The sequence below is a fragment of the Euleptes europaea genome, chromosome 19 (genome assembly GCF_029931775.1).
Source record: "Euleptes europaea isolate rEulEur1 chromosome 19, rEulEur1.hap1, whole genome shotgun sequence".
NCBI classification, from domain to species: domain Eukaryota; kingdom Metazoa; phylum Chordata; class Lepidosauria; order Squamata; family Sphaerodactylidae; genus Euleptes; species Euleptes europaea.
In genome coordinates this window covers 6,550,897-6,574,116 of record NC_079330.1, presented here as the reverse complement: position 1 = coordinate 6,574,116, position 23,220 = coordinate 6,550,897, and the positions used below count along the sequence as shown (strand labels likewise).

Genomic DNA, 23,220 nt, shown 5'->3' with positions numbered 1-23,220 from the left:
AGAAGCATCACCTTTCCTGTTAAAAAAAGAGCTTTCTGTAGACTTTCTCCCTCTCTTAAGGGAGCAACCAAAGCAACTGAAGATGCTTTGTGTTACACTTTTCTTCTTTATTATCCTTTAAGATGATCATTTATAAAAGAGGGGAGAGGTTTTTTGAGGGGTGGGGTGGGATTTTTAACTTTTTGCCTGTCTGAACTCTTCCCCCCCCCCCCGTTTCCCTACGATTATTTTGGTTTAATTTGCATCAATATTCCGAGGGTTGTTTTTTTTTAAAACTGACTTTTTAAAAATAAGCTGAACAAAATAGGCGCTTTGCTTTATGTTAGACACCAAACGGATATTGTGATATCTCTCACTGCGCTGACATTTAAAAGATTGTTTTTTTTTCCTAAATGAGTGTCTTGCATTGGGGTTGCTTTTGTAAGCGTGGGGACTTCTTTCCACCCTACACAGAACTCTTCATCAGACTGGGTGAGGAATTGGAATTGTGCTCTTTGGGGTCTGCACAGCAGAAAACACAATTTGAGGCTTAGTGGAACAGCTCCAAGATTGAGCCTGGACCCCCGCTCTGAATTTCCATCATTTTTTTTTTTGAGGACTAGGGCTCTGGTGGTCTTTTAGCCTTGATAAGGAGTATCTCATCTGAGATGTTGCCCCTGATGAATCAATTACTTTTGCTGAAGGCCCGTGGCCACCAAGCTAAGAGTCAGCATGGTGTAGTGGTTAGGAGCAGAGAACTCTAATCTGGGTTTGATTCCCCACTCCTCCACATGAAGCCAGTTGGGTGATCTTGAGCTAGTCACAGTTCTCTCCAAACTCTCTCAGTCCCACCTACCTCAAAAGGTGTCGGTTGTGGGGAGAGGAAGGGAGGCAATTGTAAGTCGTGTTGAGACTCCTCAAAAGTAGAGAAAAGTGGGGTATAAAAACCAACTCTCCTCCTCCTCCAACTCCTGCTCCTCCAAACTCAGAGCTTGGCAGAAACAGGGGAAATAATTCCAAATATCTCTATCGGCGGGAGATCAGTTGTAATAACAAGAGATCTTCAGCTAGTACCTGGAGGTTGGCAACCCTAGCTTGCACGCGCACCTGCCCGCCGTGCCATATCACTTCCTGTTTACACCCGGAAGCGTTGCATCGCAAGGGGCCGTTCACCACTCAAACGGCCCCTTGTGATGCAGCCCTTCTGGATATAAAGTGTTTTGGAAGTGTTGTCCTCGTGTCGTCGCAGCCGCGCGCACGATCTTGCCTCACCTCCTCCGCAGAAACCTCCCGCCGGAGGAGAGGGGGGACCTGGCAACCCTACTCTCCCCCTGAGTTTCCCCGTGTTTTGCCTGGCGTTTTCAAATTTGCGATAAAACAGGTCCCGCAAAACACGGGGAAACGCAGGGGGAGAGCGAGGTGACACCTGACGGTGGGAAACAGCATGCAGAATCGAAACAAGGATCCAAAGTTGTCGGAGGGGTGACGGCGAGGGGAAACAGCCGTGCATAAAAGACGATGGGATGACAGATTAGGACTCAGTCCGCATGCCCTACTAGGAAAGAGGAAACAGCACGGAGACAAAATGACCAAAAGAGGAAACAGCATGGAGACAAAATGACCAAAAGAGGAAACAGCACGGAGACAAAATGGACCAATAAGGAAGTCTTTTAACAGCAATAGGCCAGTCTGTGTCACGTGACACTCTCCAAGTCCTACAAATACTTGTGGTTTCAGACCAGCCAGTCTGACTTCTAACAGAGCTCTGTTTCGTTGGCTTCATTTGGTAGCTGCAAATCACCTTACTCCAACCCCCTCCCAAGCTAGAACTAGTCTTGATAGCATCCCATAATTTATTACACTAAGGCCCGATTGTCCGGTTAGCTGCAAAATTCAGAGCGACTTCCAGTTCCCTATTGTTGACATACATCCTCATCTCATTTTACTCAGGAAGGAAAATTCTAATTCACATTTCAACACAATGAGCTCATCCTATATTTTTTTTTACCTCTCGGTTTTTTTTTAAAGAAAAGAAAAAATGAGTTTTGCATGCCTGCCCGTTTCTGTCGCCAGCTGTTGGGGGGGGGGAAGCATCTGCTGCAGCCATTACAATCTGGAAAGCGGGGAGACGGAGTCTATCCTGCTGTGACCTTAAAAAAAGGGTTACGATAAATGCCGGCGTAGCTGGGCCGCTGGAGGAGAGACTTTTCCTGAAAGAAAAAGAAAAAAGAGAGACAAAGAATAAAGCCCAAACAAGCTTTTTTCTTCTTCTTCTTCTTCTGGGATTAATCTCCACTTGCATGCAGCCTAACATTGTGCTCCTTTCTAGATTATAGGCAGCTGTCGCCGTGGTAACGCAGCCGGACAGCCGTGGCCTCGGGAGCAAATTCTCCTGTGACCTAATATTCCGGGGGTGTTTTCTTCCATGAACTTTGCAGGCTTTCCGAGTCTGCTTTTGTGTATTCGCAAAGGGACGGGGGTTGCCCAGAACAGATGTTCAGTGAATAGCATCTTTGTCAGGGCTGTGGAGGCTCAAACTTGACACTTTTTTTTAATATATATATATATAGATAGATAGATTTTTATTATTTTTATAATAAAAAACAAAAAGAAAAGAAAAACAAAACAAATTGTAATAAACATAAATCCAAATACAAAAAAGAAAACATAAAGAATACAAAAATACAAAAAGAGCACTTATACAACCATCAGAGTTACATTATATTATATAATTTGTACAATATACAGTGCCCTAATATCCACCACCCACCTTAACAGTGTATCCCGCCACCACTGGACTTCTGGAGAAGTGTTTTGTCAGTATTTAAAATTACTATTATTATTTCTATTTTATTGAAAAAACTTTATAATTCATTAACTATACTTGTAAAATTCATTTTCGCCAATTTATCCCAATATACGGCGGCCTTTAACCATGTTTTTTTAAACTCTTCCATATCTTTACCATGTAAAGAATCTGTAAGTTTGGCCATCCGCATATACATCCAGAATTTCTCTCTCCAGTCCTTAATAGAAGGTTTATTTACTTGCTTCCAGTTTTTGGCAATTATAATTCTTGCTGCCGCAAAACTATATTGACATATGACTCTATCACCTTTATCCATATTATCTTTAGGAATACCCAATAAACAAAAAGCAGGATCTTTTTTTACTTTGGCCGAGACCTCGCTCGGATGCTCAGGCCTCAGCCCCCTCCTCTGACCTGTGTCATCCTCTGCCCCATAGCCAGTACCCACTTCAACTCACACCAGCTACTTTTAGACTCTAGTCCTCCCAGAACTACCGCTAGGGCTGCCAGGTCCCTCTTTGCCACCGGCAGGAGGTTTTTGGGGCAGAGCCTGAGGAGGGCGGGGTTTGGGGAGGGGAGGGATTTCAATGCCATAGAGTCCAATTGCCAAAACGGCCATTTTCTCCAGGTGATCTCTATCGGATGGAGATCAGTTGTAATAGCAGGAGATCTCCAGCTATTACCTGGAGGTTTAGCAATCAAACAATTCTCGAGTGCTCACAAATGTAGTTATACAATCACAAAAGCACTACTGGCAAGAAAAACACACTAGCATACATATGCCAAGTGAATATATTCCAAGTAACAACAAAGCATTCCAAATTTTGTTACTCATGTGCAATTAGTAAGTTACAGTAATTGTGAGTTCCTATGTATCACTGATAGCAAAAAAGTGCAAAGTTCATAGTTGCCAATATAATGGGCCTCCGGTATGTCCTCCCATTTCACAGCAGCTTCTTCAATATAGGCAATTTCTATGAAATATTTTCATGGAACATATGTTCTGAAATACACATATGTACACTATTACAATTGCTTATAAAGACATAAGAACCAAAACTGCACATGAATGAACTGATACATGTAAAGTGCATTTACAGCAGAATTAGAAAAAATGATATTAAAGGATTATCAATGTAAATAAATATATAAGCAACATACCCATTCACCGGTGTATAACCTCCTCTGTCAGTGGATGGCTTGCTGAGTTTGTGATTGTATAACTACCTGGAGGTTGGCAACCCTAACTACAGCTGATCTCCAGACTACAGAAATCAGTTCCCTGGGAGAAAACGCCTGCTTTGGAGGTTGTCTATGGTGTTACACCCTGCTGAGGTCCCTTCACAGCGAGGTTTAGGGAGGGGAGGGACCACAGTGGCATATAATGCCCACCCAAAATGAACAGGGGACTAGAGCAACTGCCCTATGAGGAGCAGTTGAAATACTTAGGGCCGTTTAGCTGGGAAAGAAGGCGATTAAGGGGAGACATGACAGAGGTCTGTAAAATGATGCATGGGATGGAGAGAGTGGACAAGGAGAAGCTTTTCTCCCTCTCTCATAATACCAGAACGCAGGGTTGTCTGCTGAAGCTGGTGGGTGAGACATTTAAAACAGATAAAAGGAAGGATTTCTTCACACAACGCCTTGTTAAACTGTGGAACTCCCTGCCCCAGGATGTGGTGACGGCTGCCAACTTGGAAGGCTTTAAGAGGGGACATGTTCATGGAGGAGAGGGGTATTCATGGCTACTGGTTAAAATGGACACTAGTCATGATGCATACCTATTCTCTCCAGGATCAGAGGAGCATGCCTATTATATTGGGTGTTGAGGAACACAGGCAGGGCAATGCTGCTGCATTTGTCTTGTTTGGGGGCTTCCTAGAGGCACCTGCCTGGCCACTGTGTGAACAGACTGCTGTGCTTGATGGGCCTCAGTCTGATCTAGCATGGCTTTTCTTATGTTATTTTGAGTTTACCCTACCAAGCAGCCGTGTTCTCCAGGGGAATTGATCCCTGTAGTCTGGAGATCAGATGTAATTCTGGGAGATCTCCTGGCCCCACCTGGAGCTTGGCAAACTTACCAGCAAGGTAAGCAATGGTATCTGAAGGAGTGAGCTCTGACTCACGAAAGCTCATACCCTGCCAGAAACTGTGTTAGTCTTTAAAGTGCTACTGGAAGGGTTCATTTGCCATCTTGTCCATATTTTGAGCATCGCCACACAGAACTGTACATTAGTAAGTGCCATAGAAATCAGAGAGCCAGCGTGGTGTAGTGGTTAAGAGCAGTGGTTTGGAGTGGTGGACTCTGATCTGGACAACTCCTACGCATGAAGCCAGCTGGGTGACCTTGGGCTAGTCACAGCTCTCTCAGCCCCACCTACCTCACAGGGAGTCTGTTGTGGGGAAGGAAAGGTGATTGTAAGCTGGTTGGAGTCTCCCTTAAGTGGTAGAGAAAGTCGGCATATAAAAACTTCTTATTATTATTCTTCGAAATTCAGCATATAAAACCAACTCTCTCCTCCTCCTCCTTCTGTTTTGAACTTGCAAGGCTGAATGATGGGACAGCAAGCAAAGCGCATCTTTTCTGCAGACCGGGGAGATCTTACAGGATTAATTTGCAAGATGGTTTAATTGGAGGCAGCTGTGGAGTGTATGTGTGTGTGGGAAATCTCTGCAGGTGCAGCAATAACCAGGGTTGCCTTGCTGATCCGACCCGTATCAAAATCTTCACCCCCCCACGCGGTGCAGCTGTAGCATCGGCAGGAAGCGCTAATTTCTGGCGCATGATTACAAATGTGTTAATTGCCGTACCTTTTTAGCCGATTGAGAAGAGGGGGTGGGGAGAGAAGGGAGTGCTTCTCAGACTGCCTGATTGAGGAAAGAAGTGTGGCATGGAGTGTTTCGGCAGGCTGGAGTGGAAATGGGGTGTCAGTGTGGTGTAGTGGTTAAGAATAGTGGTTAGGAATCATAGAGTTGGGAGGGACCACCAGGGTCATCTAGTCCAACCCCCTGCACAAGGCAGGAAATTCACAACTACCTCCCCCCACACCCCCAGTGACCCCTACTCCATGCCCAAAAGATGGCCAAGGTGCCCTCCCTTTCATCATCTGCATAAGGTCACAGAATCAGCATTGCTGACAGATGGCCATCTAGCCTTTGCTTAGAAACCTCCAGGAAAGGAGAGCTCACCACCTCCCGAGGAAGCCTGTTCCACTGATGAACTGCTCGAACTGTTAAAAAATTCTTCCTAATGTTTAGACGGAAACTCTTTTGATTTAATTTGAACCCGTTGGTTCTGGTCCAACTTTCTGGGGCAACAGAAAACAACTCAGCACCCTCCTCTCTATGACAGCCCTTCAAGTACTTGAAGATGGTTATCATATCACCTCTAATCTGGAGAACTGGGTTCAGTTCCCTGCTCTTCCACATAAAGCCCGCTGTGTGACCTTGGGCTATTCAAAGTTCTCTCCGAACTTTCTCAGCCCCACTGACCTCTCTCAGCCCCACCTACCTCACCAGCTGTCTGTTGGAGGGGGGGAAAAGGTGATTGTAAACCGTTTTGAGATTCCTTTCAGTAGAGAAAAGTGGGGTGTAAAAACCAGCTTTTCTTCTCTCCTCCACAGACCCAAAATCACTCGGTGCCACAGGTTTTAAAACTTGGCACTGCCCAATTGAGATATGCCACATTTATTATTATTATTAACCTCATTGATTGTGCAATGTTACAGAGTCATAGAAGAAGAAGAGTTGGTTTTTATACGCTGACTTTCTCTACCACTTAAGGAAGAGTCAAAACATGTGCCTTGACCACCAAGGACTGTACTTTCTCTCCAGTTTCCTCTTGAAACCGGCGAGCTCTGCAGTCTGACAAAGAGTTCTGTGTAACTGGGAAAGCTCGCATGCCCCTTGACCGCCAAGGCATTGACCCAGTGAAACTTTTTGCTTTGATAACCTTTGAGAGTAAACTAGCCACAAAACCTGTCCATGGAGCCTTGGAAATAGGCCCTGACCCCGTTGCCACCTTGCCTGGAAAACAGTCCTAAATCTACGCCTTCCTAAATCGAGGGCTGATTTGCAGCTATGCTTTTGCTGCCTCCACGTGGCCAATTCTTTTATGACATTTTTATCTGAATTGAGTGGAGAAATCAGGCATTGAAATTGTAGGTTGAGACATAAAGACTGCCCTGACCTGGATGGCCCAGGCTGACCCCATGTTATCAGATCTCAGAAGCTAAGCAGGTAGGGTTGCCAACCCCCAGATACTAGCTGCAGCTCTCCTGGTATTACAACTGATCTCCAGCCGATAGAGATCAGTTCCCCCGGAGAAAATGGCTGCTTTGGCAATTAGACTCTATGGCACTGAAGTCCCTCCCCTCCCCAAACCCCACCCCCTCAGGCTCCGCCCCAAAAACCTCCCGCCGGGAGTAAATAGGGACCATTTGAGCATATGAGATTTGAGGGTTGCAAGCAATAAAGGTAGTTATTTAATTCAATAAGAAGAATAAATACTCGTCCTTCAAAATCGCTTTTCAGAAAAGCAGACATGCATGGTAAACCGTACAAATTTAAGACAAGGTCTGATAGAGAGGGGACCAAAGATCCACCTGGGCCAGCCTCCTGCTTCCAACAGTGATCAACTAGATGCCTCTGGGAAACTCACAAGGAAGGTAGTTGTTTGTCCCCAACACTTGGTAGTTTCAAGGTATATCTCCCCTGTGCACGGAGGCTCTATAAATCTATGATGGCTTAGCGCCGCTAAGAAACCTACACTGCTTGGATCTGTCTAATGCCATTTTAAAAGTACATACAGTTGGTGGCGGGGGAAACTGTCTGCACTGCCCATCCTGAATTTACTGCCAGCCGGTTTTATTGGGTGACCCCGAATCAGGCGTGCGTGATCTCAAGAGTCAGTTAATGACCAACGTCTTCCTTCGGCTGCAATTGGGCTTTTATATATTTCCTTTCCTCTCTGCCGAAAACGCAGCCAGCAGCCCTGGATACAAGTCTGCAAGTATCTTTCACCAGGGAGCGATATATTTTTATGCTGGTTGCACATTTCAGACTGACACGGGGTTTAGTAGCCCACCTTGTTCACTAGGTGGGGCTGCGACATTTCCAAGTGGGGCAGAACCTCCCAGGGCGGAGGGGAGAGATGAATGGGCGAACCTAAAAGTTGAGCTGCAAATTTATTCAAAATACTGATATTGTTCGTTATATAGCGTACACCCAATTAAAAACCCTAGGCCCCAAAATGAGGCCGATCAATTAAAAGGCTCTAAAAAGATAATTGCTAATTTACAAACATGGTTGATGATCACAATTATATGTAAATGACCAATAGACAACCAAATGCGCTTTGGCCTATAGGACCTTCTTCAGTGGTCATTAGGGGTGCCTGGTCCCTCTTCGCCAACGGCATGAGGTTTTTGGGGCTAAGCCTGAGGAGGGCGGGGTTTTCGGAGGGGGAGGGACTTCAATGCCATAGAGTCCAATTGCCAAAGCGGCCATTTTCTCCAGCTGAACTGATCTCTATCAGTTGGTTAGAAAATCTGCAACGGAGTCTCCATTACAAAAGTGGCAAAAAATTCTTATTGGTGCTTACACATATGACATCAACAATACAAGAGTGAAAGATACATATAAGAACATCAAGGTTATATACAATATGTACAATCTCAAGGTTATATACAATATGTACAATCTAAGTAAGGTGCAGTCTCAGTGCACCAATTGCCATGTTCTTTCAAGTAAATGTTGCATTTTCTTCAAAAAGTCCAATAGTAGGTACTGTCCCAAAAGCACACTTTATCGGCTGGAGAACAGTTGTAATCTCCAGCTAGTACCTAGCGGTACTAATTATTGGTGTGAAGCCTGGAATATTCACCATTTGCATTGGCTCACACTGAGGTCTTGTAATGTATTTCCTATTTCGTCAGGATGTGTCTGTCGTCAATCAGTGTTAAAGCATATAGGTCCTCTGTCTGTCTTGCTAAGGTTGAGTCCCCCCCCCTTTTAGTTAATTCCTCAAACAGCTTGTCCAGGATGTATTCAGCCCCCCCCCTCATTCAGTTTCTCAGCCTGATTGAATGTCACCCCCTTCTTGTCCCCTGTAAGCATCCTTTAGCAATTGGACTCTATGGCATTGAAGTCCCTCCCCTCCCCAAACCCCGCCCTCCTCAGGCTCCACCCCAAAAACCTCCCGCAGGTGGCAAAGAGGGACCTGGCAAACTGTGTGTGTGGGGGGGGGACAGAGGGTTTGTCTTCACCAGGCTGGGGGGTTTTGTTCTGAAAAAGCACTGTATAGGAGAGATTCTGCTCTAGGGCAAAGCTTCTTAAACTGTGGGTCACGACTCCATGCCTGTTCGTGAAACTGGCTGTGGGGGTTGCGAAAAATGTGGCAACAGTAAAAGGTTTCCTTATGATATATTATCAGTAAATGTTTTATTTGTATACCTGTTTTATATACCTATATAACCAGGGGCGTGTAAAAATTTCTTGGGCGAAAAGGGGTTGCGAGTGGGAAAAGTTTAAGAAGCCCTGCTCTAATGTACAACAAACTAAACAAATTAGGAAGAATTTGAGTGGACAGAACTGGACTTCCTTCAGTCACAATGGGGGGTGGGTGGGCACAGAACACGAGGGAGGGAAGGGGACTTTTACTTTTAATTCTATATTATTATTTTGTTTTTTCTCTTGTTTTAACTTTGTTTAAAATCCTTTTTCTTTCCATTTGTTCTGTAATTTCTTTATTTAAATAAAATGTTTTCTTTTTCTGTCTAAAAATTCTATTAAAAAAAAAAGAACTGGATTTCCTTCCGGGTGGATCTCATAGGGTTGCCAACACCAGGTTGGGAAAAACCTGGAGATTTTTTTTGGGGGGTGGAGCCTGGGGAGGGAAGGGTTTGCAGAGGGGAAGGACCTCAGCAGGGTATAATGCCATAGAGTCCACCCCCCCAAAACGTTGTCATTTTCTCCAGGGGAACCGATCTCTGAAATTCTGGGAGATGTCCAGCTGGAGATTGGCAACCCCATCCACAAAACACACCTCCTCCGTCACGCATTCCTCGGATTGCCAGCTCTGGGTTGGGAAATACCTGGAGATTTTGGGGAGGAGCCTGAGGAGGGTGGGGTTCGAGGAGGGGAGGGACTTTGGTGGGGTATGATGCCATAGAGTCCACCTTCCAAAGTGGCCATTTTCTCCTGGGGATCTGATCTCTGTCACCTGGAGAACAGTCGTAATCCAGCCACCACCTGGAGGTTAGCAAAAGCATAGTGCTGTGGCTAAATAAAGGTAAGTATCACAATGTTGTGTGTGTGTGTTAAGTGCCATCAAGTCGCTTCCGACTCATGGCGACCCTAGGAATCAACGTCCTCCAAAATGTCCTATCTTTGACAGCCTTGCTCAGGTCTTGCAAATTGAGGGCTGTGGCTTCCTTTATAGTGTCAATCCATCTCTTAATGGGTCTTCCTCTTTTCCTGCTGCACTCAACTGTTCCTAGCATGACTGTCTTTTCTAGTGACTCTTGCCTTCTCATAATGTGACCAAAATACGACAGCCTCAGTTTAGTCATTTTAGCTTCTAAGGTCAGTTCAGGCCTGATTTGATCTAGAACCCACTGATTTGTTTTTTTTTGGCAGTCCACGGTATCCGTAACACTCTCCTCCAACACCACATTTCAAAGGAGTCTACTTTCTTCCTATCACAATGTTACCATGCATATATATCTATATCATTACACATCAAAGAATCCACTGATAGTGAATTTTCAGTCGTCGGGGAATTTAGAAGCAGAGAAAAAAAGACTGAAATTTTTTCCCCTAGCCTTGTTCATGTGCCTAATCTGGGATTTTTTTTAAAAAAAGGTATAAATGAAAAATACAGCAGGGCCCCAAATTCATTCTTTTATATATAAACTATGTTACGTTTCACTTGATATCAGTGTCAGGCTACTGCAGCAAAAAACGAAACCAGGCGTGCTATTATATTAAATTAATTATATTATATTAATTATATTATATTATCCTCCACCGAGCACTGTTTCCCTGCCAGAGAACACACCAGCTTGCTCGGGAACATTCATCTAAGCAGGAAGAGGTGGAGGAATCACCTGACCGCAGAGGAGCCCGGCCATTGGCTGCCTGCAGAGAGGGGGGCCGACCAGCGGTGCTTATTTGTATGTTTTGTGGTTTTAAAAACATCCCTTTTAAAAACAAAACCCCACAGTGCGTTTTGTGTGTCTGAGAGGCGTGGGGAAGGGGGGGGGGAGCGTCTGGCTTTTGGTAGATTTTTTTGCAAAGGCGCCCTGAGCAGTTTTGGAAAAGAGGGGGCGTGCACCTTGGGGGGGTGTTATTTATTTATTTGCTTGCAAAATCTAGAGCAAGATCCCTTTAAACTGCACGGATGGGGGGGGGGGGGGAGAGGGCGAGAGGCGGAGAGGCCTTGGGGTGGGGATGGAGGGAACCCAGCCCAGCATCTTCTGGCTCCTCTTCTGAAGCTGAAGAGCACAGTTGCTTGCTGGCAAAAATCCGTTCCTCTGCCCTAGATCTTGCACAGGGGTCTTTTGCAGCAATGGAAAAATTGGACAGGGTTTGTTCCAACCCAGAAAGCAAAAGGCCCTGTTTGGACTGGGACCTTGCCTAGGGGTCTCTGCAGCCTTGGAAAAAGGGGACAGCTTTTTTTCCAACCTAGAAAGCAAACAAGCCCCCTTTGGACTGAGACCTTGCTTAGGGGTCTTCTGCAGCCCTGGAAAAAGGGGACAGCATTCATTTCCCAAACCAGAAAACCAAAAAAGCCCTCTTGGGACAGACTCCTTTTGTGCACCCTCCGGTCTGGGAGGCCAGCTGCACGCAAGGGGTGATGGGGGAGTTATACTAGTCATGATGCATACCTATTCTCTCCAGGATCAGATGAGTATGACTATTATATGAGGTGCTGTGGAACTCAGGCAGGATAATGCTGCTGCAGTTGTCTTGTTTGGGGGCTTCTTGGAGGCGCCTGGCTGGCCACTGTGTGAACAGTCTGCTGGACTCGATGGGCCTTATAGAATAGAATCATAGAGTTGGAAGGGACCACCAGGCCAGGGTCATCTAGTCTAACCCCCTGCACAATGCAGGAAAATTCACAACTACCTCCCCCCCACACCCCCAGTGACCCCTACTCCATGCCCAGAAGATGGCCTCTCTAACTGTTAGAAAATCAGAGGCCTTGGTCTGATCCAGCATGGCTTTTCTTATGTCGGACCAGAACCAATGGGTTGAAATTAAATCAAAAGAGTTTCCGTCTAGACATTAGGAAGAATTTTCTAATAGTGGAACAGGCTTCCTCGGGAGGTGGTGAGCTCTCCTTCCCTGGAGGTTTTTAAGCAGAGGCTAGATGACCATTTGTCAGCAATGCTGATTCTATGACCATAGGCAGATCATGAGAAGGAGGGTACCTTGGCCATCTTCTGGGCATGGAGTAGGGGGTCACGGGGTGTGTGTGGGAGGTAGTTTTGAATTTCCTGCATTGTGCAGGGGGTTGGACTAGATGACCCTGGTGGTTCCTTCTAACTCTGCGGCCGAAAACACACGGGAGATTTTGCCTTGGATTTGCCGTTTTCTAGATGCACATTTCCTCCAGCCAAATTCTTAGGGCTACCAACCTCCAGGTAGTAGCTGGAGATCTTCCACTATTATAACTGATCTCCAGCCGACAGAGATCAGTTCACCTGGAGAAATTGGCCGCTTTGGCAATTGGACTATGACCTTGAAGTTTCTCCCCTCCTCAAACCCAGCCCTCCTCAGGGACTTGGCAAACCTACAAATTCTCAAAACTCAAAAATAAGCCCCCATGCAGAGTTTTAAGAATTCAGATGGGGGAAATGTGCATCTGGAGCGTGAGAAACCCAAGGCAAAACCTCCCATGCATTTTCGCCCTATCATTCTATGTTCTTATAACAAGGCTAGATTAATTCATGCCATCGTATTCCCTATTACTATGTATGGGTGTGAAAGCTGGACACTGAAGAAAGCTGATAGGAAGAAAATAGATTCCTTTGAAATGTGGTGTTGGAGGAGAGGGTTACGGATTCCGTGGACTGCCAAAAAAAAAAATCAGTGGGTTCTAGTTCAAATCAAGCCTGAACTGACCCTAGAAGCTAAAATGACTAAACTGAGGCTGTCGCATTTTGGTCATGTCATGAGACGACAAGAGTCACTGGAAAAGACAGTCATGCTAGGAAAAGTGGAGGGCAGCAGGAAAAGAGGAAGACCCAACAAGAGAGGGATTGACTCAATAAAGGAAGCCACAGCCTTCAACTTGCAAGTCCTGAGCAAGGCTGTCAAAGATAGGACATTTTGGAGGACATTCATTCATAGGATCGCCATGAGTCGGAAGCGACTTGACGGCACTTAACACACACACACAGGTGCACAAGAAAGTGGACTCCTTTGAAATGTGGCGCTGGAGGAGAGGGTGACGGACACCCTGGGCCGCCAAAAGAACAAATCAGTGGGTTTTGGATCAAATCAAGCCTGAACTGACCCTAGAAGCTAAAATGATTAAACGGAGGCTGTCACATTTTGGTCACGTCATGAGACGACAAGAGTCATTGGAAAAGACAGTCATGCTAGGAAAAGCGGAGGGCAGCAGGAAATGAGTAAGACCCAACAAGAGATGGACGGACTCAATAAAGGAAGCCACAGTCTTCAGTTTGCAAGATCTGAGCAAGGCTGTCAAAGATAGGACATTTTGGAGGACTTTCATTCATAGGGTCGCCATGAGTCGGAAGCGACTTGACGGCACTTAACACACACACGCACATAACAAGGCACCCCCCCCCCTTCCCTTCCTGCCCCAGTTACGGGAGAAATGCATTCCGGCCAGCCCCCGCCGGGGTGTTTTTCCCCCCGTCGGCCGCTAGAGAGCAGTGTGGGGCGCGCGATCCCCCGCCGCTTGCAAGGTTTGCAAGGTTTGCACCGAGCCCGCACAGAAATTCCCCTTCCTGGTCGGAGGCGAAGCGTCGCCTTGCAAAAAAAGCAAGGGGGCTGGGAGGGACCTGCGCCTTGAACTTGGCCTGGGGGCTTTCTCCCCCCCCCAGCTCCCCCCTTTTCTCTCTTCCCCCTCCCCCCCCTCTGGTTCCTCCTTCCTTGGGCTTCCCAAGCCGCCCTTGGCTTTTTCCTCTCCCCTCCCCCCTTCCCTCCCGACCCCCCCTCCTCCTTTCTCCTATGGCGGAAACAAAAATCATCTATCACATCGACGAGGAGGAGACCCCTTACCTGGTGAAGCTGCCCGTCTCGCCGGAAAAAGTCACCCTGGCCGATTTCAAAAATGTCCTCAGCAACCGGCCGGTGCAGAACTACAAATTTTTCTTCAAATCCATGGATCAGGATTTTGGGTAAGTTGGCAGGCGGGTCTGGGGTTGTATTTTTGCCGGGCTCGGTTTTTATTATTTTTTTTGCAAAGAGATCCTTCTGTTTGGGGTTTTTGCAAAGACACCCTTCTGTTTTGGGGTTTTGCAAAGAGATCCTCCCGTTTTGGGTTTTTTGCAAAGACACCCTTCTGTTTTGGGGTTTTGCAAAGAGATCCTTCCGTTTTGGGGTTTTTGCAAAGACACCCTTCTGTTTTGGGGTTTTGCAAAGAGATCCTTCTGTTTGGGGTTTTTGTAAAGAGATCCTTCCGTTTTGGGTTTTTTGCAAAGACACCCTTCCGTTTTGGGGTTTTGCAAAGAGATCCTTATGGTTTTTTAAAATGGGGGTCGGGATGGACGCGGTTGAAGCCCCCCACCCATCCCCACCCCGGTCGGTAGCCCCGGCACCTGTCTTTTGCCCGGGGGGGGGGAGATGGTGCATGAGAGTAGCACGCTTGCAAATTTCAGCGTTTATTTGTTTTGGGGTTTTTGTTGTTGTTGCAAACTGCAAACATTCAGTGTAATTTGTTTTTGCAAAGAGGTCGGAGAAATCCTTCTGTTTTGGGGTGTTTTTTTAAGGGGGGTTGGGATGGACACGGTTGTAGCGCCCCCAACCAAACCACCCATGCCGGTGGGTGGCCCCGGCACCTGTCTTCTGCCCAGTGGGGGAGATCGTGCGCGGTGCATGAGAGTAGCACGCTTGCAAATTTCAGCATTTATTTTGGGATTTTTGTGTTGCAAACATTCAGGGTAATTTATTTTTCAAGGGTTTTTTTGTTTGTTATTTTATTCTGGGGGGTAACTAAAGAATGCTGGACCTGGAAGGATGGCTTCTTTGGATTGTTTTGAGCAGGCCAAAGAACCAAGAGAGGGTTTTTTTTTACACGGGGGTGGGGGGTGGGGGTGCCAATTGTCCAGGTAAGGGTAAAGCTGGGGTTAGCCAGCCTGGCTTCCCTGGCACGGAGGGCTCTGGCGAGAATCAAGGGTGTGTGCAAGCGATTCTCTCGTAGGAGCTTGGTCATTACATTGTGGCAAGGAAATCTCCCAGATTTGCCCCTCCTGGCACCGTAAGACCCCCAAGGCAAAGCTAAGATGGGGTTCAGCTTGTTGGAAGTCTGGGGTGCCCGCTGGCGGAAGGGGTCAGCCATCAGGATTGGACTACTGGCATGGGTTGTATTCGAGGAGGTGCTAGGCCCCCACTCATGGGCATTGCCCAGTTACCAAGCGGGCATCAGAGAGGGTGTTGGAACCCCTGATCTGGTGGGATGCCCACAGAAGAAGGGGCATGTAGCCAGGGTCTGAGGTCAAGGTTATTATTTTATAAATGAAGTGGCAGGAACGTTACATTTCGGTAGGGGTTGGAAGGGAGGGATCGCTGTTTTCCTTCCTCTCGGCCGGGCCACATGAGCAAAGAGGAGAGACTCCCACGGGGTGGGGTGGGGTGGGATCTCTCTTAAAGGCTAAGAAGAACTGGGGGGGGGAACGGGACTGTCCTCTCTGGGGTTGGAGGGCTGAGAGCCGCGCGGGCATTTCTGCCCGTGCCGGCTTGGAAAGCGAAGGCCTCTGAGGTGAGCACCATCTTCCTGAAGGGGGTGGGGCGTCGGGGCATCATGCATTGTGTTTGGGTGTGTGTGTGTTGTACATTGGCTAGGGATAGACTATTTAACAAGATGCTTAGTGGTAGAGCATCTCTTTGGCATGCAGAAGGTCCCAGCTTCAATCCCCGGCATCTCCAGTTCAAGTGACTAGGCAAGTAGGTGATGTGGAAGACCTCCGCCTGAGACCCTGGAGAGCCGCTGCCGGTCTGAGTCGACAATACTGACCTTGATGGACCAAGGGTTTGATTCAGTATAAGGCAGCTTCATGTGTTCATGTGTGAGTTTCTGGAGAGGGGCTGTGGCCCAGTGGTAGAGCATCTCTTTGGCATGCAGAAGGTCCCAGCTTCAATCCCCGGCATCTCCAGTTAAAGGGACTAGGCAGGTAGGTGATGTGAAAGACCCCTGCCTGAGACCCTGGAGAGCCGCTGCCGGTCTGAGTAGACAATACTGACTTGGATGGACCAAGGGTTTGATTCCGTAGAAGGCATCTTCATGTGTTCATGTATACTCTTTTTCAGGAAGTGTCTTGTTTCTCCACCAGAAGGGTTTTTTTGCTGGGGGAGGTTCTACTTATCAGCACCTGCCCAAGGCCCTTTGGTTACTTTCCTGGCTGTGCTGTGTGATGTACGTGGTAGTCGTGATCTGGGAATTTGGGCTTCGAATCCCGGTGCTGTCCTGGGTGACCTTGGGCTAGTCGCTTTTTCTCAGCCTACCTACCTTGCAGGGTGGTTGTGAGGGACACACAGAGAAAGGGAGGATCACGTAGGCTGCTCTGAGCTTCTTGGGGGAAAGAGGGCGGGAAAGAGGGAGGGAAATGAAACGTATATCGTAGGTGGACTTCTGTCTCAGACTCGTACAAACGCCGCATTCCCTGATCCGATTCTGGGAACTCTTCCGACTCCTCCCCCTTTACCTGAATCTTGACATAGGGTTTAATTGTCTTTGTTGTTGTAGGTAACATATACATAGTCCCCCATGCACACACACATGTTCATCCAAAATCAAGGCATTATAGAGTGGATTTCTTTTCGTGCCCCGTATGTATCCTCGGATTGCCGGTAAACCTCACCTTAGGAAAACCTCGCCCCACAATTGATATGCTACCCGTGGCAGGTAATATTTGAATCAGAACTGGGTTCGAGCCTTAGTACTTGCCCAGAAACTGTAGAATTCTGGGTATATAATTTGGATTCCTCAATGCATAATTGTAGAATTTGTTAGCGGCTTAGATGATTGAAAATTTGCGCAGGGAGGTTATTATGAATATTGATTTCAGATTAGAAATGTAATGAAAATTTTAATCTTGGACTAGAAATCTAATGTGTTAATGCGTCAAGTATCAGATGTGGTGGATTGTCACAGGAATATATGCTTATTTTTACTTTCCCTTCCCTCCTTTTCCCTGTTTTATTCTGTACCCTAAAAATCAAATTAAATTTTTCAGGAAAAAAAGAAAAGAAAATTTGCTCAGGACAAGTCTATTTGTGTTGGTTAGCTGTGACAGTTAAATGGAACTGCTGTGTTCAGAGGCAGTTTACCTTAATGTTTTGGGTGCTAGGAACAAACCGGGAAAGACAATCGCCTTGGTGCCCTGTGTGTGGACTTCTCCAAGAGAGCTGCTGTTTGAAACAGGGTGCTGGACGAGATGAACTTTTTGGCCTGCTCTCTCAGGGAGCTCCCTCTGTTCCTCTGCCTGAGTGCGCATGTGCTATGATGAGCTCACACTTGCGCATTGACACCAAGAAAAGAGTGTGATCTAAGCCTTGGAACCAGATGATGGGGACTTTCAATGGTGACCGACTTTCTGATATGTATCGTGCTGCCTGCTGTTGAATTTGGATTGTTTTGGAGAACATGTCAACAGGAGACTAAGTCCAGGCCTTGTAACTAACTCTTGAGGCTTTTCCTTCTTTGGAAAGGAGCCGTGGCTCAGTGGTAGAGCATCTGCTTGGCATGCAGAAGGTCCCAGGTTCAATCCCCGGCATCTCCACTTAAAGGGACTAGGCAAGTAGGTGATGGGAAAGACCTCTGCCTGAGACCCTGGGGAGCCAGTGGTCGACCATCTGCTCGGCATGCAGAAGGTCCTAGGTTCAGTCCCCAGCATTTCCAGTTAAAGGGACTAGGCAAGTAGGTGATGCGAAAGACCTCAGCCTGAGACCCTGGAGAGCCGCTGCTGGTCTGAGTAGACAATCCTGACTTGGATGGACCCAGGGTCTGATTCAGTATAAGGCAGCTTCATGTGTATTGGGGAGGGGCTGTGGCTCAGTGGTAGAGCATCTGCTTGGCATGCAGAAGATCCCAGGTTCAATCCCCGGCGTCGCCAGTTAAGGGGACTAGGCAAGTAGGTGATGTGAAAGACCTCTACCTGAGATCCTGGAGAGCCGCTGACAGTCTGAGTAGACAATACTGACTTCGATGGACCAAGGGTCTGATTCAGTAGTTTCAACTTCTTTGGGGAAGGGGCTGTGGCTCAGTGGTAGAGCATCTGCTTGGCATGCAGAAGGTCCCAGGTTCAATCCCCGGCATCTCCATTTAAAGGGACCAGGCAAGTAGGTGATGTGAAAGACCTCTGCCTGAGACCCTGGAGAGGCGCTGCCTGTGTGAGTAGACAATCCTGACTTTGATGGGCCAAGGGTCTGATTCAGTAGAAGGCAGCTTCATGTGTTCCTGGCCTCCCCTCCTTCAAAGGACTCTTTTTCTCATTAGCTTCGGCATACGGCAACCGATTTGCATTTGTGTATTAAAGAAGAACAAACCCCCAACGTCATCTCTGGCATTTTGATGCTGCCATGAATCAGCGCTTGAAATTTAATAACCCCTCGGTCATAAATCACCCCTTTCCTCTCTGTTAAGGTCTCCTGTACCTGGGTCTATTTCTGGGCATAGCATCTTGGTGTTGTGTATCACTTACGAAAGGTCAGAGTGATCCGAGGGAGAGAGAACTGAGCGGCAAGTTGTATCCCTCCAGGGGCTCACAGCTAAGCCATCACTGGGGGTATTCCCTGCTTGCGATGTCCAAGCGCAGGGTTAGGGGTCGGCTCTCTGGGAACCTCTGGCAACGCCTAGTGAGACGTAAATTTCCTGAATCAGTATAGCCTGTTTTCTGAAACTAAGCAGGGTGGGCCCTGGTTAGTATTTGGATGGGAGACCACCAAGGAATACCAGAGTTGCTGGTATGGAGAGAGGGGACGAGGGAGAAGCTTTTCTCCCTCTCTCGTAATACTAGAACGCGGGTTCATCTGAAGCTGGAGGGGGAGAGATTCAAAACTGATAAAAAGAAGTATTTCTTCACACAACGCCTAGTTAAATTGTGGAACTCCCTTCCCCAGGATGTGGTGATGGCTGCCAGCTTGGAGGGCTTGAAGAGGGGTGTGGGCATGTTCATGGAGGAGAGGGCTATCCATGGCTACTAGTCAAAACGGACAGTAGTCGTGATGCATACCTATTTTCTCCAGGAGCAGAGGAGCAGGCCTATTGTATTAGGTGCTGTGGAACCCAGGCAGGATAATGCTGCTGCAGTTTATGGGCTTCCTAGAGGCACCTGGTTAACCTCCACAGCACCTAATATAATAGGCATGCTCCTCAGACCCTGGAGAGAATAGGTACGCTTCATGACTAGTATACTTTTTTACTACTAGCCATGGATAGCCCTCCATGAACATGCCCACTCCCCTCTTCGAGCCTTCCAAGTTGGCAACCATCATCACATCCTGGGGCAGGGAGTTCCACAGTTTAACTATGCATTGTGTGAAGAAATAGGTGTCATTGGTGCGAGTCCTCTGTTTCTTGGCTGTTCGGTGATGAGGGGTGCGTCTTGGATACGGATCGATCCCGTCTTGCGATTTTTTCAAGAGGAGGAAATTAAAGGCTGGAAGCTTGTCAAAGTTGAAATCGGGGCTGCCGCGCCCCCCTCCACTCTTCTTTTCTCCCCCTTCTTTTCCTCCTCCAATTTTGTGAACGGAATGAGTTACGCAGATCTGTCAAAACCAATCCTGTTTTTTGCCGGCTTTCGCAGAACCATATGGGCAAAGGTGTAACGCGTTTGCGGCAGGTCCTTCGCTCCCACGGCGATCCTGGCTTCGCAGCACGCCCGGCGAGAATACCTGCGCTCAAGCTGAATGCTAATTCAGCCACCGGGCTTTCTTCCTTCTCTCGCGCCCAGGCGGGCTCCCTGTCATCGACAGATATAACAAAAGAAAATGTTTTCGATAAGTTTAGACAGAAACGCTGGGCAAAAAGACTTGCAGCCCTTTTGCAGGGGTTCAGCAGCAGCAGGGGTGGAGGGGAGAAGGTCGCTGGGAGGCTATGGACGCTAGCCAATAGCTCCTTACCACAGTGATTCCACCCCACGCTCAAATTAAGTCACACTAGATGCTGGCAAAACTCAGCTGGGCAAACTGTCCTGGGGCCAAAAAAAGGGTATGTCTCCGTTCAGCATAGTGAAAGGCATCCCTCTTCGGTCAATTTCCTAGAATCATAGAGCTGTAAGAGTGAGAGATTGAATAAAATGCAGTACATTTGATGTTATAAAGTCATAGAATCATAGAGTTGGAAGGTACCACCAGGGTCATCTAGTCCAACCCCCTGCACAATGCAGGAAATTCACAACTACCTCCCCCCCCAGTGACCCCTACTCCATGCCCAGAAAATGGCCAAGATGCCCTCCAACCCATGATCTGCCTAAGGTCGTAGAATCAGCATTGCTGACAGATGGCCATCTAGCCTTTGCTTAAAACCCTCCAGGGAAAAAGAGCACACCACCTCCCGAGGAAGCCTGTTCCACTGAGGAACCACTCTAACTGTTAGAAAATTCTTCATAATGTCTTCTTAATGTCTACATGGAAACTCTTTTGATTTAATTTTAACCTGTTGGTTCTGGTCCGACCTTCTGGGGCAACAGAAAACAACTCGGCACCCTCCTCTATACGACAGCTGTTTAGGTGCTTGAAGATGGTTATCATGTCCCCCTCTCAGTCTTCTCCTCTTCAGGCTAAACATCCCCAGCTCCTTCCACCTTTCCTCATAGGACTTGGTCTCCAGACCCCTCACCATCTTTGTCGCCCTCCTCTGGACACGTTCCAGCTTGTCTACATCCTTCTTAAATGGCGGTGCCCAAAACTGAACACAGTACTCTAGGTGAGGTCTAACCAGAGATTTACCCGTTATGGTGCTTGTGGCAGAAGGCAAAATGTTGGACTTGGCTTGTCCATGCTTGGAACACGTGCTACCGTCCATGGGATAACCTGCTTGAGATAAGCCAAGGTTTTTGTGATGCGTATCACCATGATTGTAAGCGCCAGCATCTTTTTTTTTTTTTTTTTAAAGCAAACCCCAGAGTCTTTGGAGGCTGGTAGCCCAGGGCTCGGTGCCGTATGGTGTCTCTTGGAGCAGTGGCCGCACAGATTTCAAGATGGGGAGGAGGGAGACCCTTATCTGCAAGGGAAAGCTCGAAAAGATGGATGCTGTTAAATTTCTAATTAGCTTCCAGATTATAGACCTTTTTAATACCGGCTCGGGAGCTGCCGTAAAAACTGGATTTACCGTGGCACCGCCGCAGTTGGTGCTGGCTGGTTGCTTGCCGGCTCGTACGGCAGAGAGAGGATGACCAAGCGAAATATCATTATCTTCCCGTGACGGGGCTTGGGACCGCATTGCTCCCTCCTCCCCGATCCAAATGGGATCTGTTTTGAGGCGCTAATGGGATCTTTTGGAAGGGAGCTCTTCATTCAGCCTTGCTTCTGGTGACCAGAAGGTGCATGGCGACCTCGAGTGTCGGTGAACCAGAACCACGGAGGCCTGCAGTGGCAGAGGGCACAGCAAGCAAGCAAGGATGGCCCATGCGGAACGAGATCCATCTTCATTTCCGAGAACCCTTTTTTATTAGGTTGAGCATCATACAGCAGCAACAGACTTCTGATGAAGCTAATGCAATTAGTGAAGCAAGGATCAGATTCGTGAAACCTTGTAAACTTGCATAAATTGTTTTGCTGCAACTTGTAGAGATTGTATAGATCCGCTGCAGTGTGGTGTAGTGGTTAAGAGCGGCAGTTTGGAGCGGTGAGGTCTGTTCTGGAGAACCGGGTTCGATTCCCTGCTCCTCCACATGAGTGGCAGAGGCTAATTTGGTGAACTGGATTTGTTTCCCCACTCCTACACATGAAGCCAGCTGGGTGACCTTGGGCTAGTTACACTCTCTCAGCCTCACCTACCTCATAGGGTGTCGAGAGAAAGTCGGCATATAAAAACCAACTCTTCTCCTTCTCTTCCTCCTCCTCCTCCTCCTCCTCCTCCTTTTCCTTCTCCTGAATTATTGGAAATTCTTCTTCTTTTGCATAACTTGCATTATTGGAAATCACGTTTTTGAAACTGTATAAACCATCATATTCAGTGTATTAGTGGTACTTTATGTATATGTGTGTTCCAGGTACCACTCCTCTTCTAGTATTGTATACTACCTGGAGGTTGGCATCCCTAAGCTGTGGGAGGGCGGTGTTTGGGGAGAGAATGTAGGGTTGCCAAGCCTCTAGCCAATTGGCTCCGATGCCCACAGAAAATTTTCTGAAAAGCCAGAGGTTGGCCGGAGCAGGCTTGGCAGTAGGCAGGGTTGCCAGAAATTGACGTTTGTTCCTGCCTGTCTGGTCCTAAAACTTTTATTTTTCTCCCTTTGCTTCAAAATTATTTGTTAAGTCCTGTGTGGTTTCTTCTAGTAGAATCATGGAATCATAGAGTTGGAAGGGACCACCAGGGCCATCTAGTCCAACCCCCTGCACAAGGCAGGAAATTCACAACTACCTCCCCCCTCCACCCCCAGTGACCCATACTCCATGCCCAGAAGATGGCCAAGGTGCCCTCCCTCTTATAATCTGCCTAAGGTCATAGAATCAGCATTGCTGACAGATGGCCATCAAGCCTTTTCTTAAAAACTTCCAGGGAAGGAGAGCTCACCACCTCCTGAGGATCCTGTTCCTCTGAGGAACTGCTCTAACTCTTAGAAAAGTCTTCCTAATGTCTAGCCGGAATCTCTTTTGATTTAATTCCAACCTTTTGGTTCTGGTCCAACCTTCTGGGGCAACAGAAAACAACTCAGCACCCTCCTCTATGTGACAGCCCTCCAAGTACTTGAAGATGGTTATCATATCCCCTCTCAGTCTTTTCCTCTCCAGGCTAAACATACCCAGCTCCTTCAACCTTTCCTCATAGGACCTGGTCTCCAGACCCCTCACAGTTTCCTAGAGTCACCTTCACCAAAGGGGCTCTGCAGAACAGTCCCGTGTGACTTCCCAGGAGCGAGAATTTGCTGAGGAGTTAGGCCGGGGAGTTGCACATCGTTGGGCCGGCATTTCTGTCTGACTTCAGGCGAAGGGCCATCAATCACCTTTCCCAGTCTCACTGCTGCTAAATCTTTATTGCCTCCTCATAAAATGCAGTTCGCACATGGTAAAAAACA

General features: G+C 47.4%; 1 protein-coding gene across 3 annotated transcripts in view; it reads left to right on the top strand.

Annotated features, from left to right (window-relative positions):
* Positions 1-13,986: 13,986 nt before the first annotated feature.
* Positions 13,987-23,220, top strand: part of DVL1 (dishevelled segment polarity protein 1) — a 95,623-nt gene continuing 86,389 nt past the window's right edge. For all 3 annotated transcript variants that reach the window (XM_056865445.1, XM_056865444.1, XM_056865447.1), the window contains exon 1: positions 13,987-14,163. In XM_056865445.1, coding sequence (XP_056721423.1) covers positions 13,994-14,163 — 170 coding nt within the window. In that variant the 5' untranslated portion in view covers positions 13,987-13,993. The remainder of the gene's footprint in view (positions 14,164-23,220) is intronic.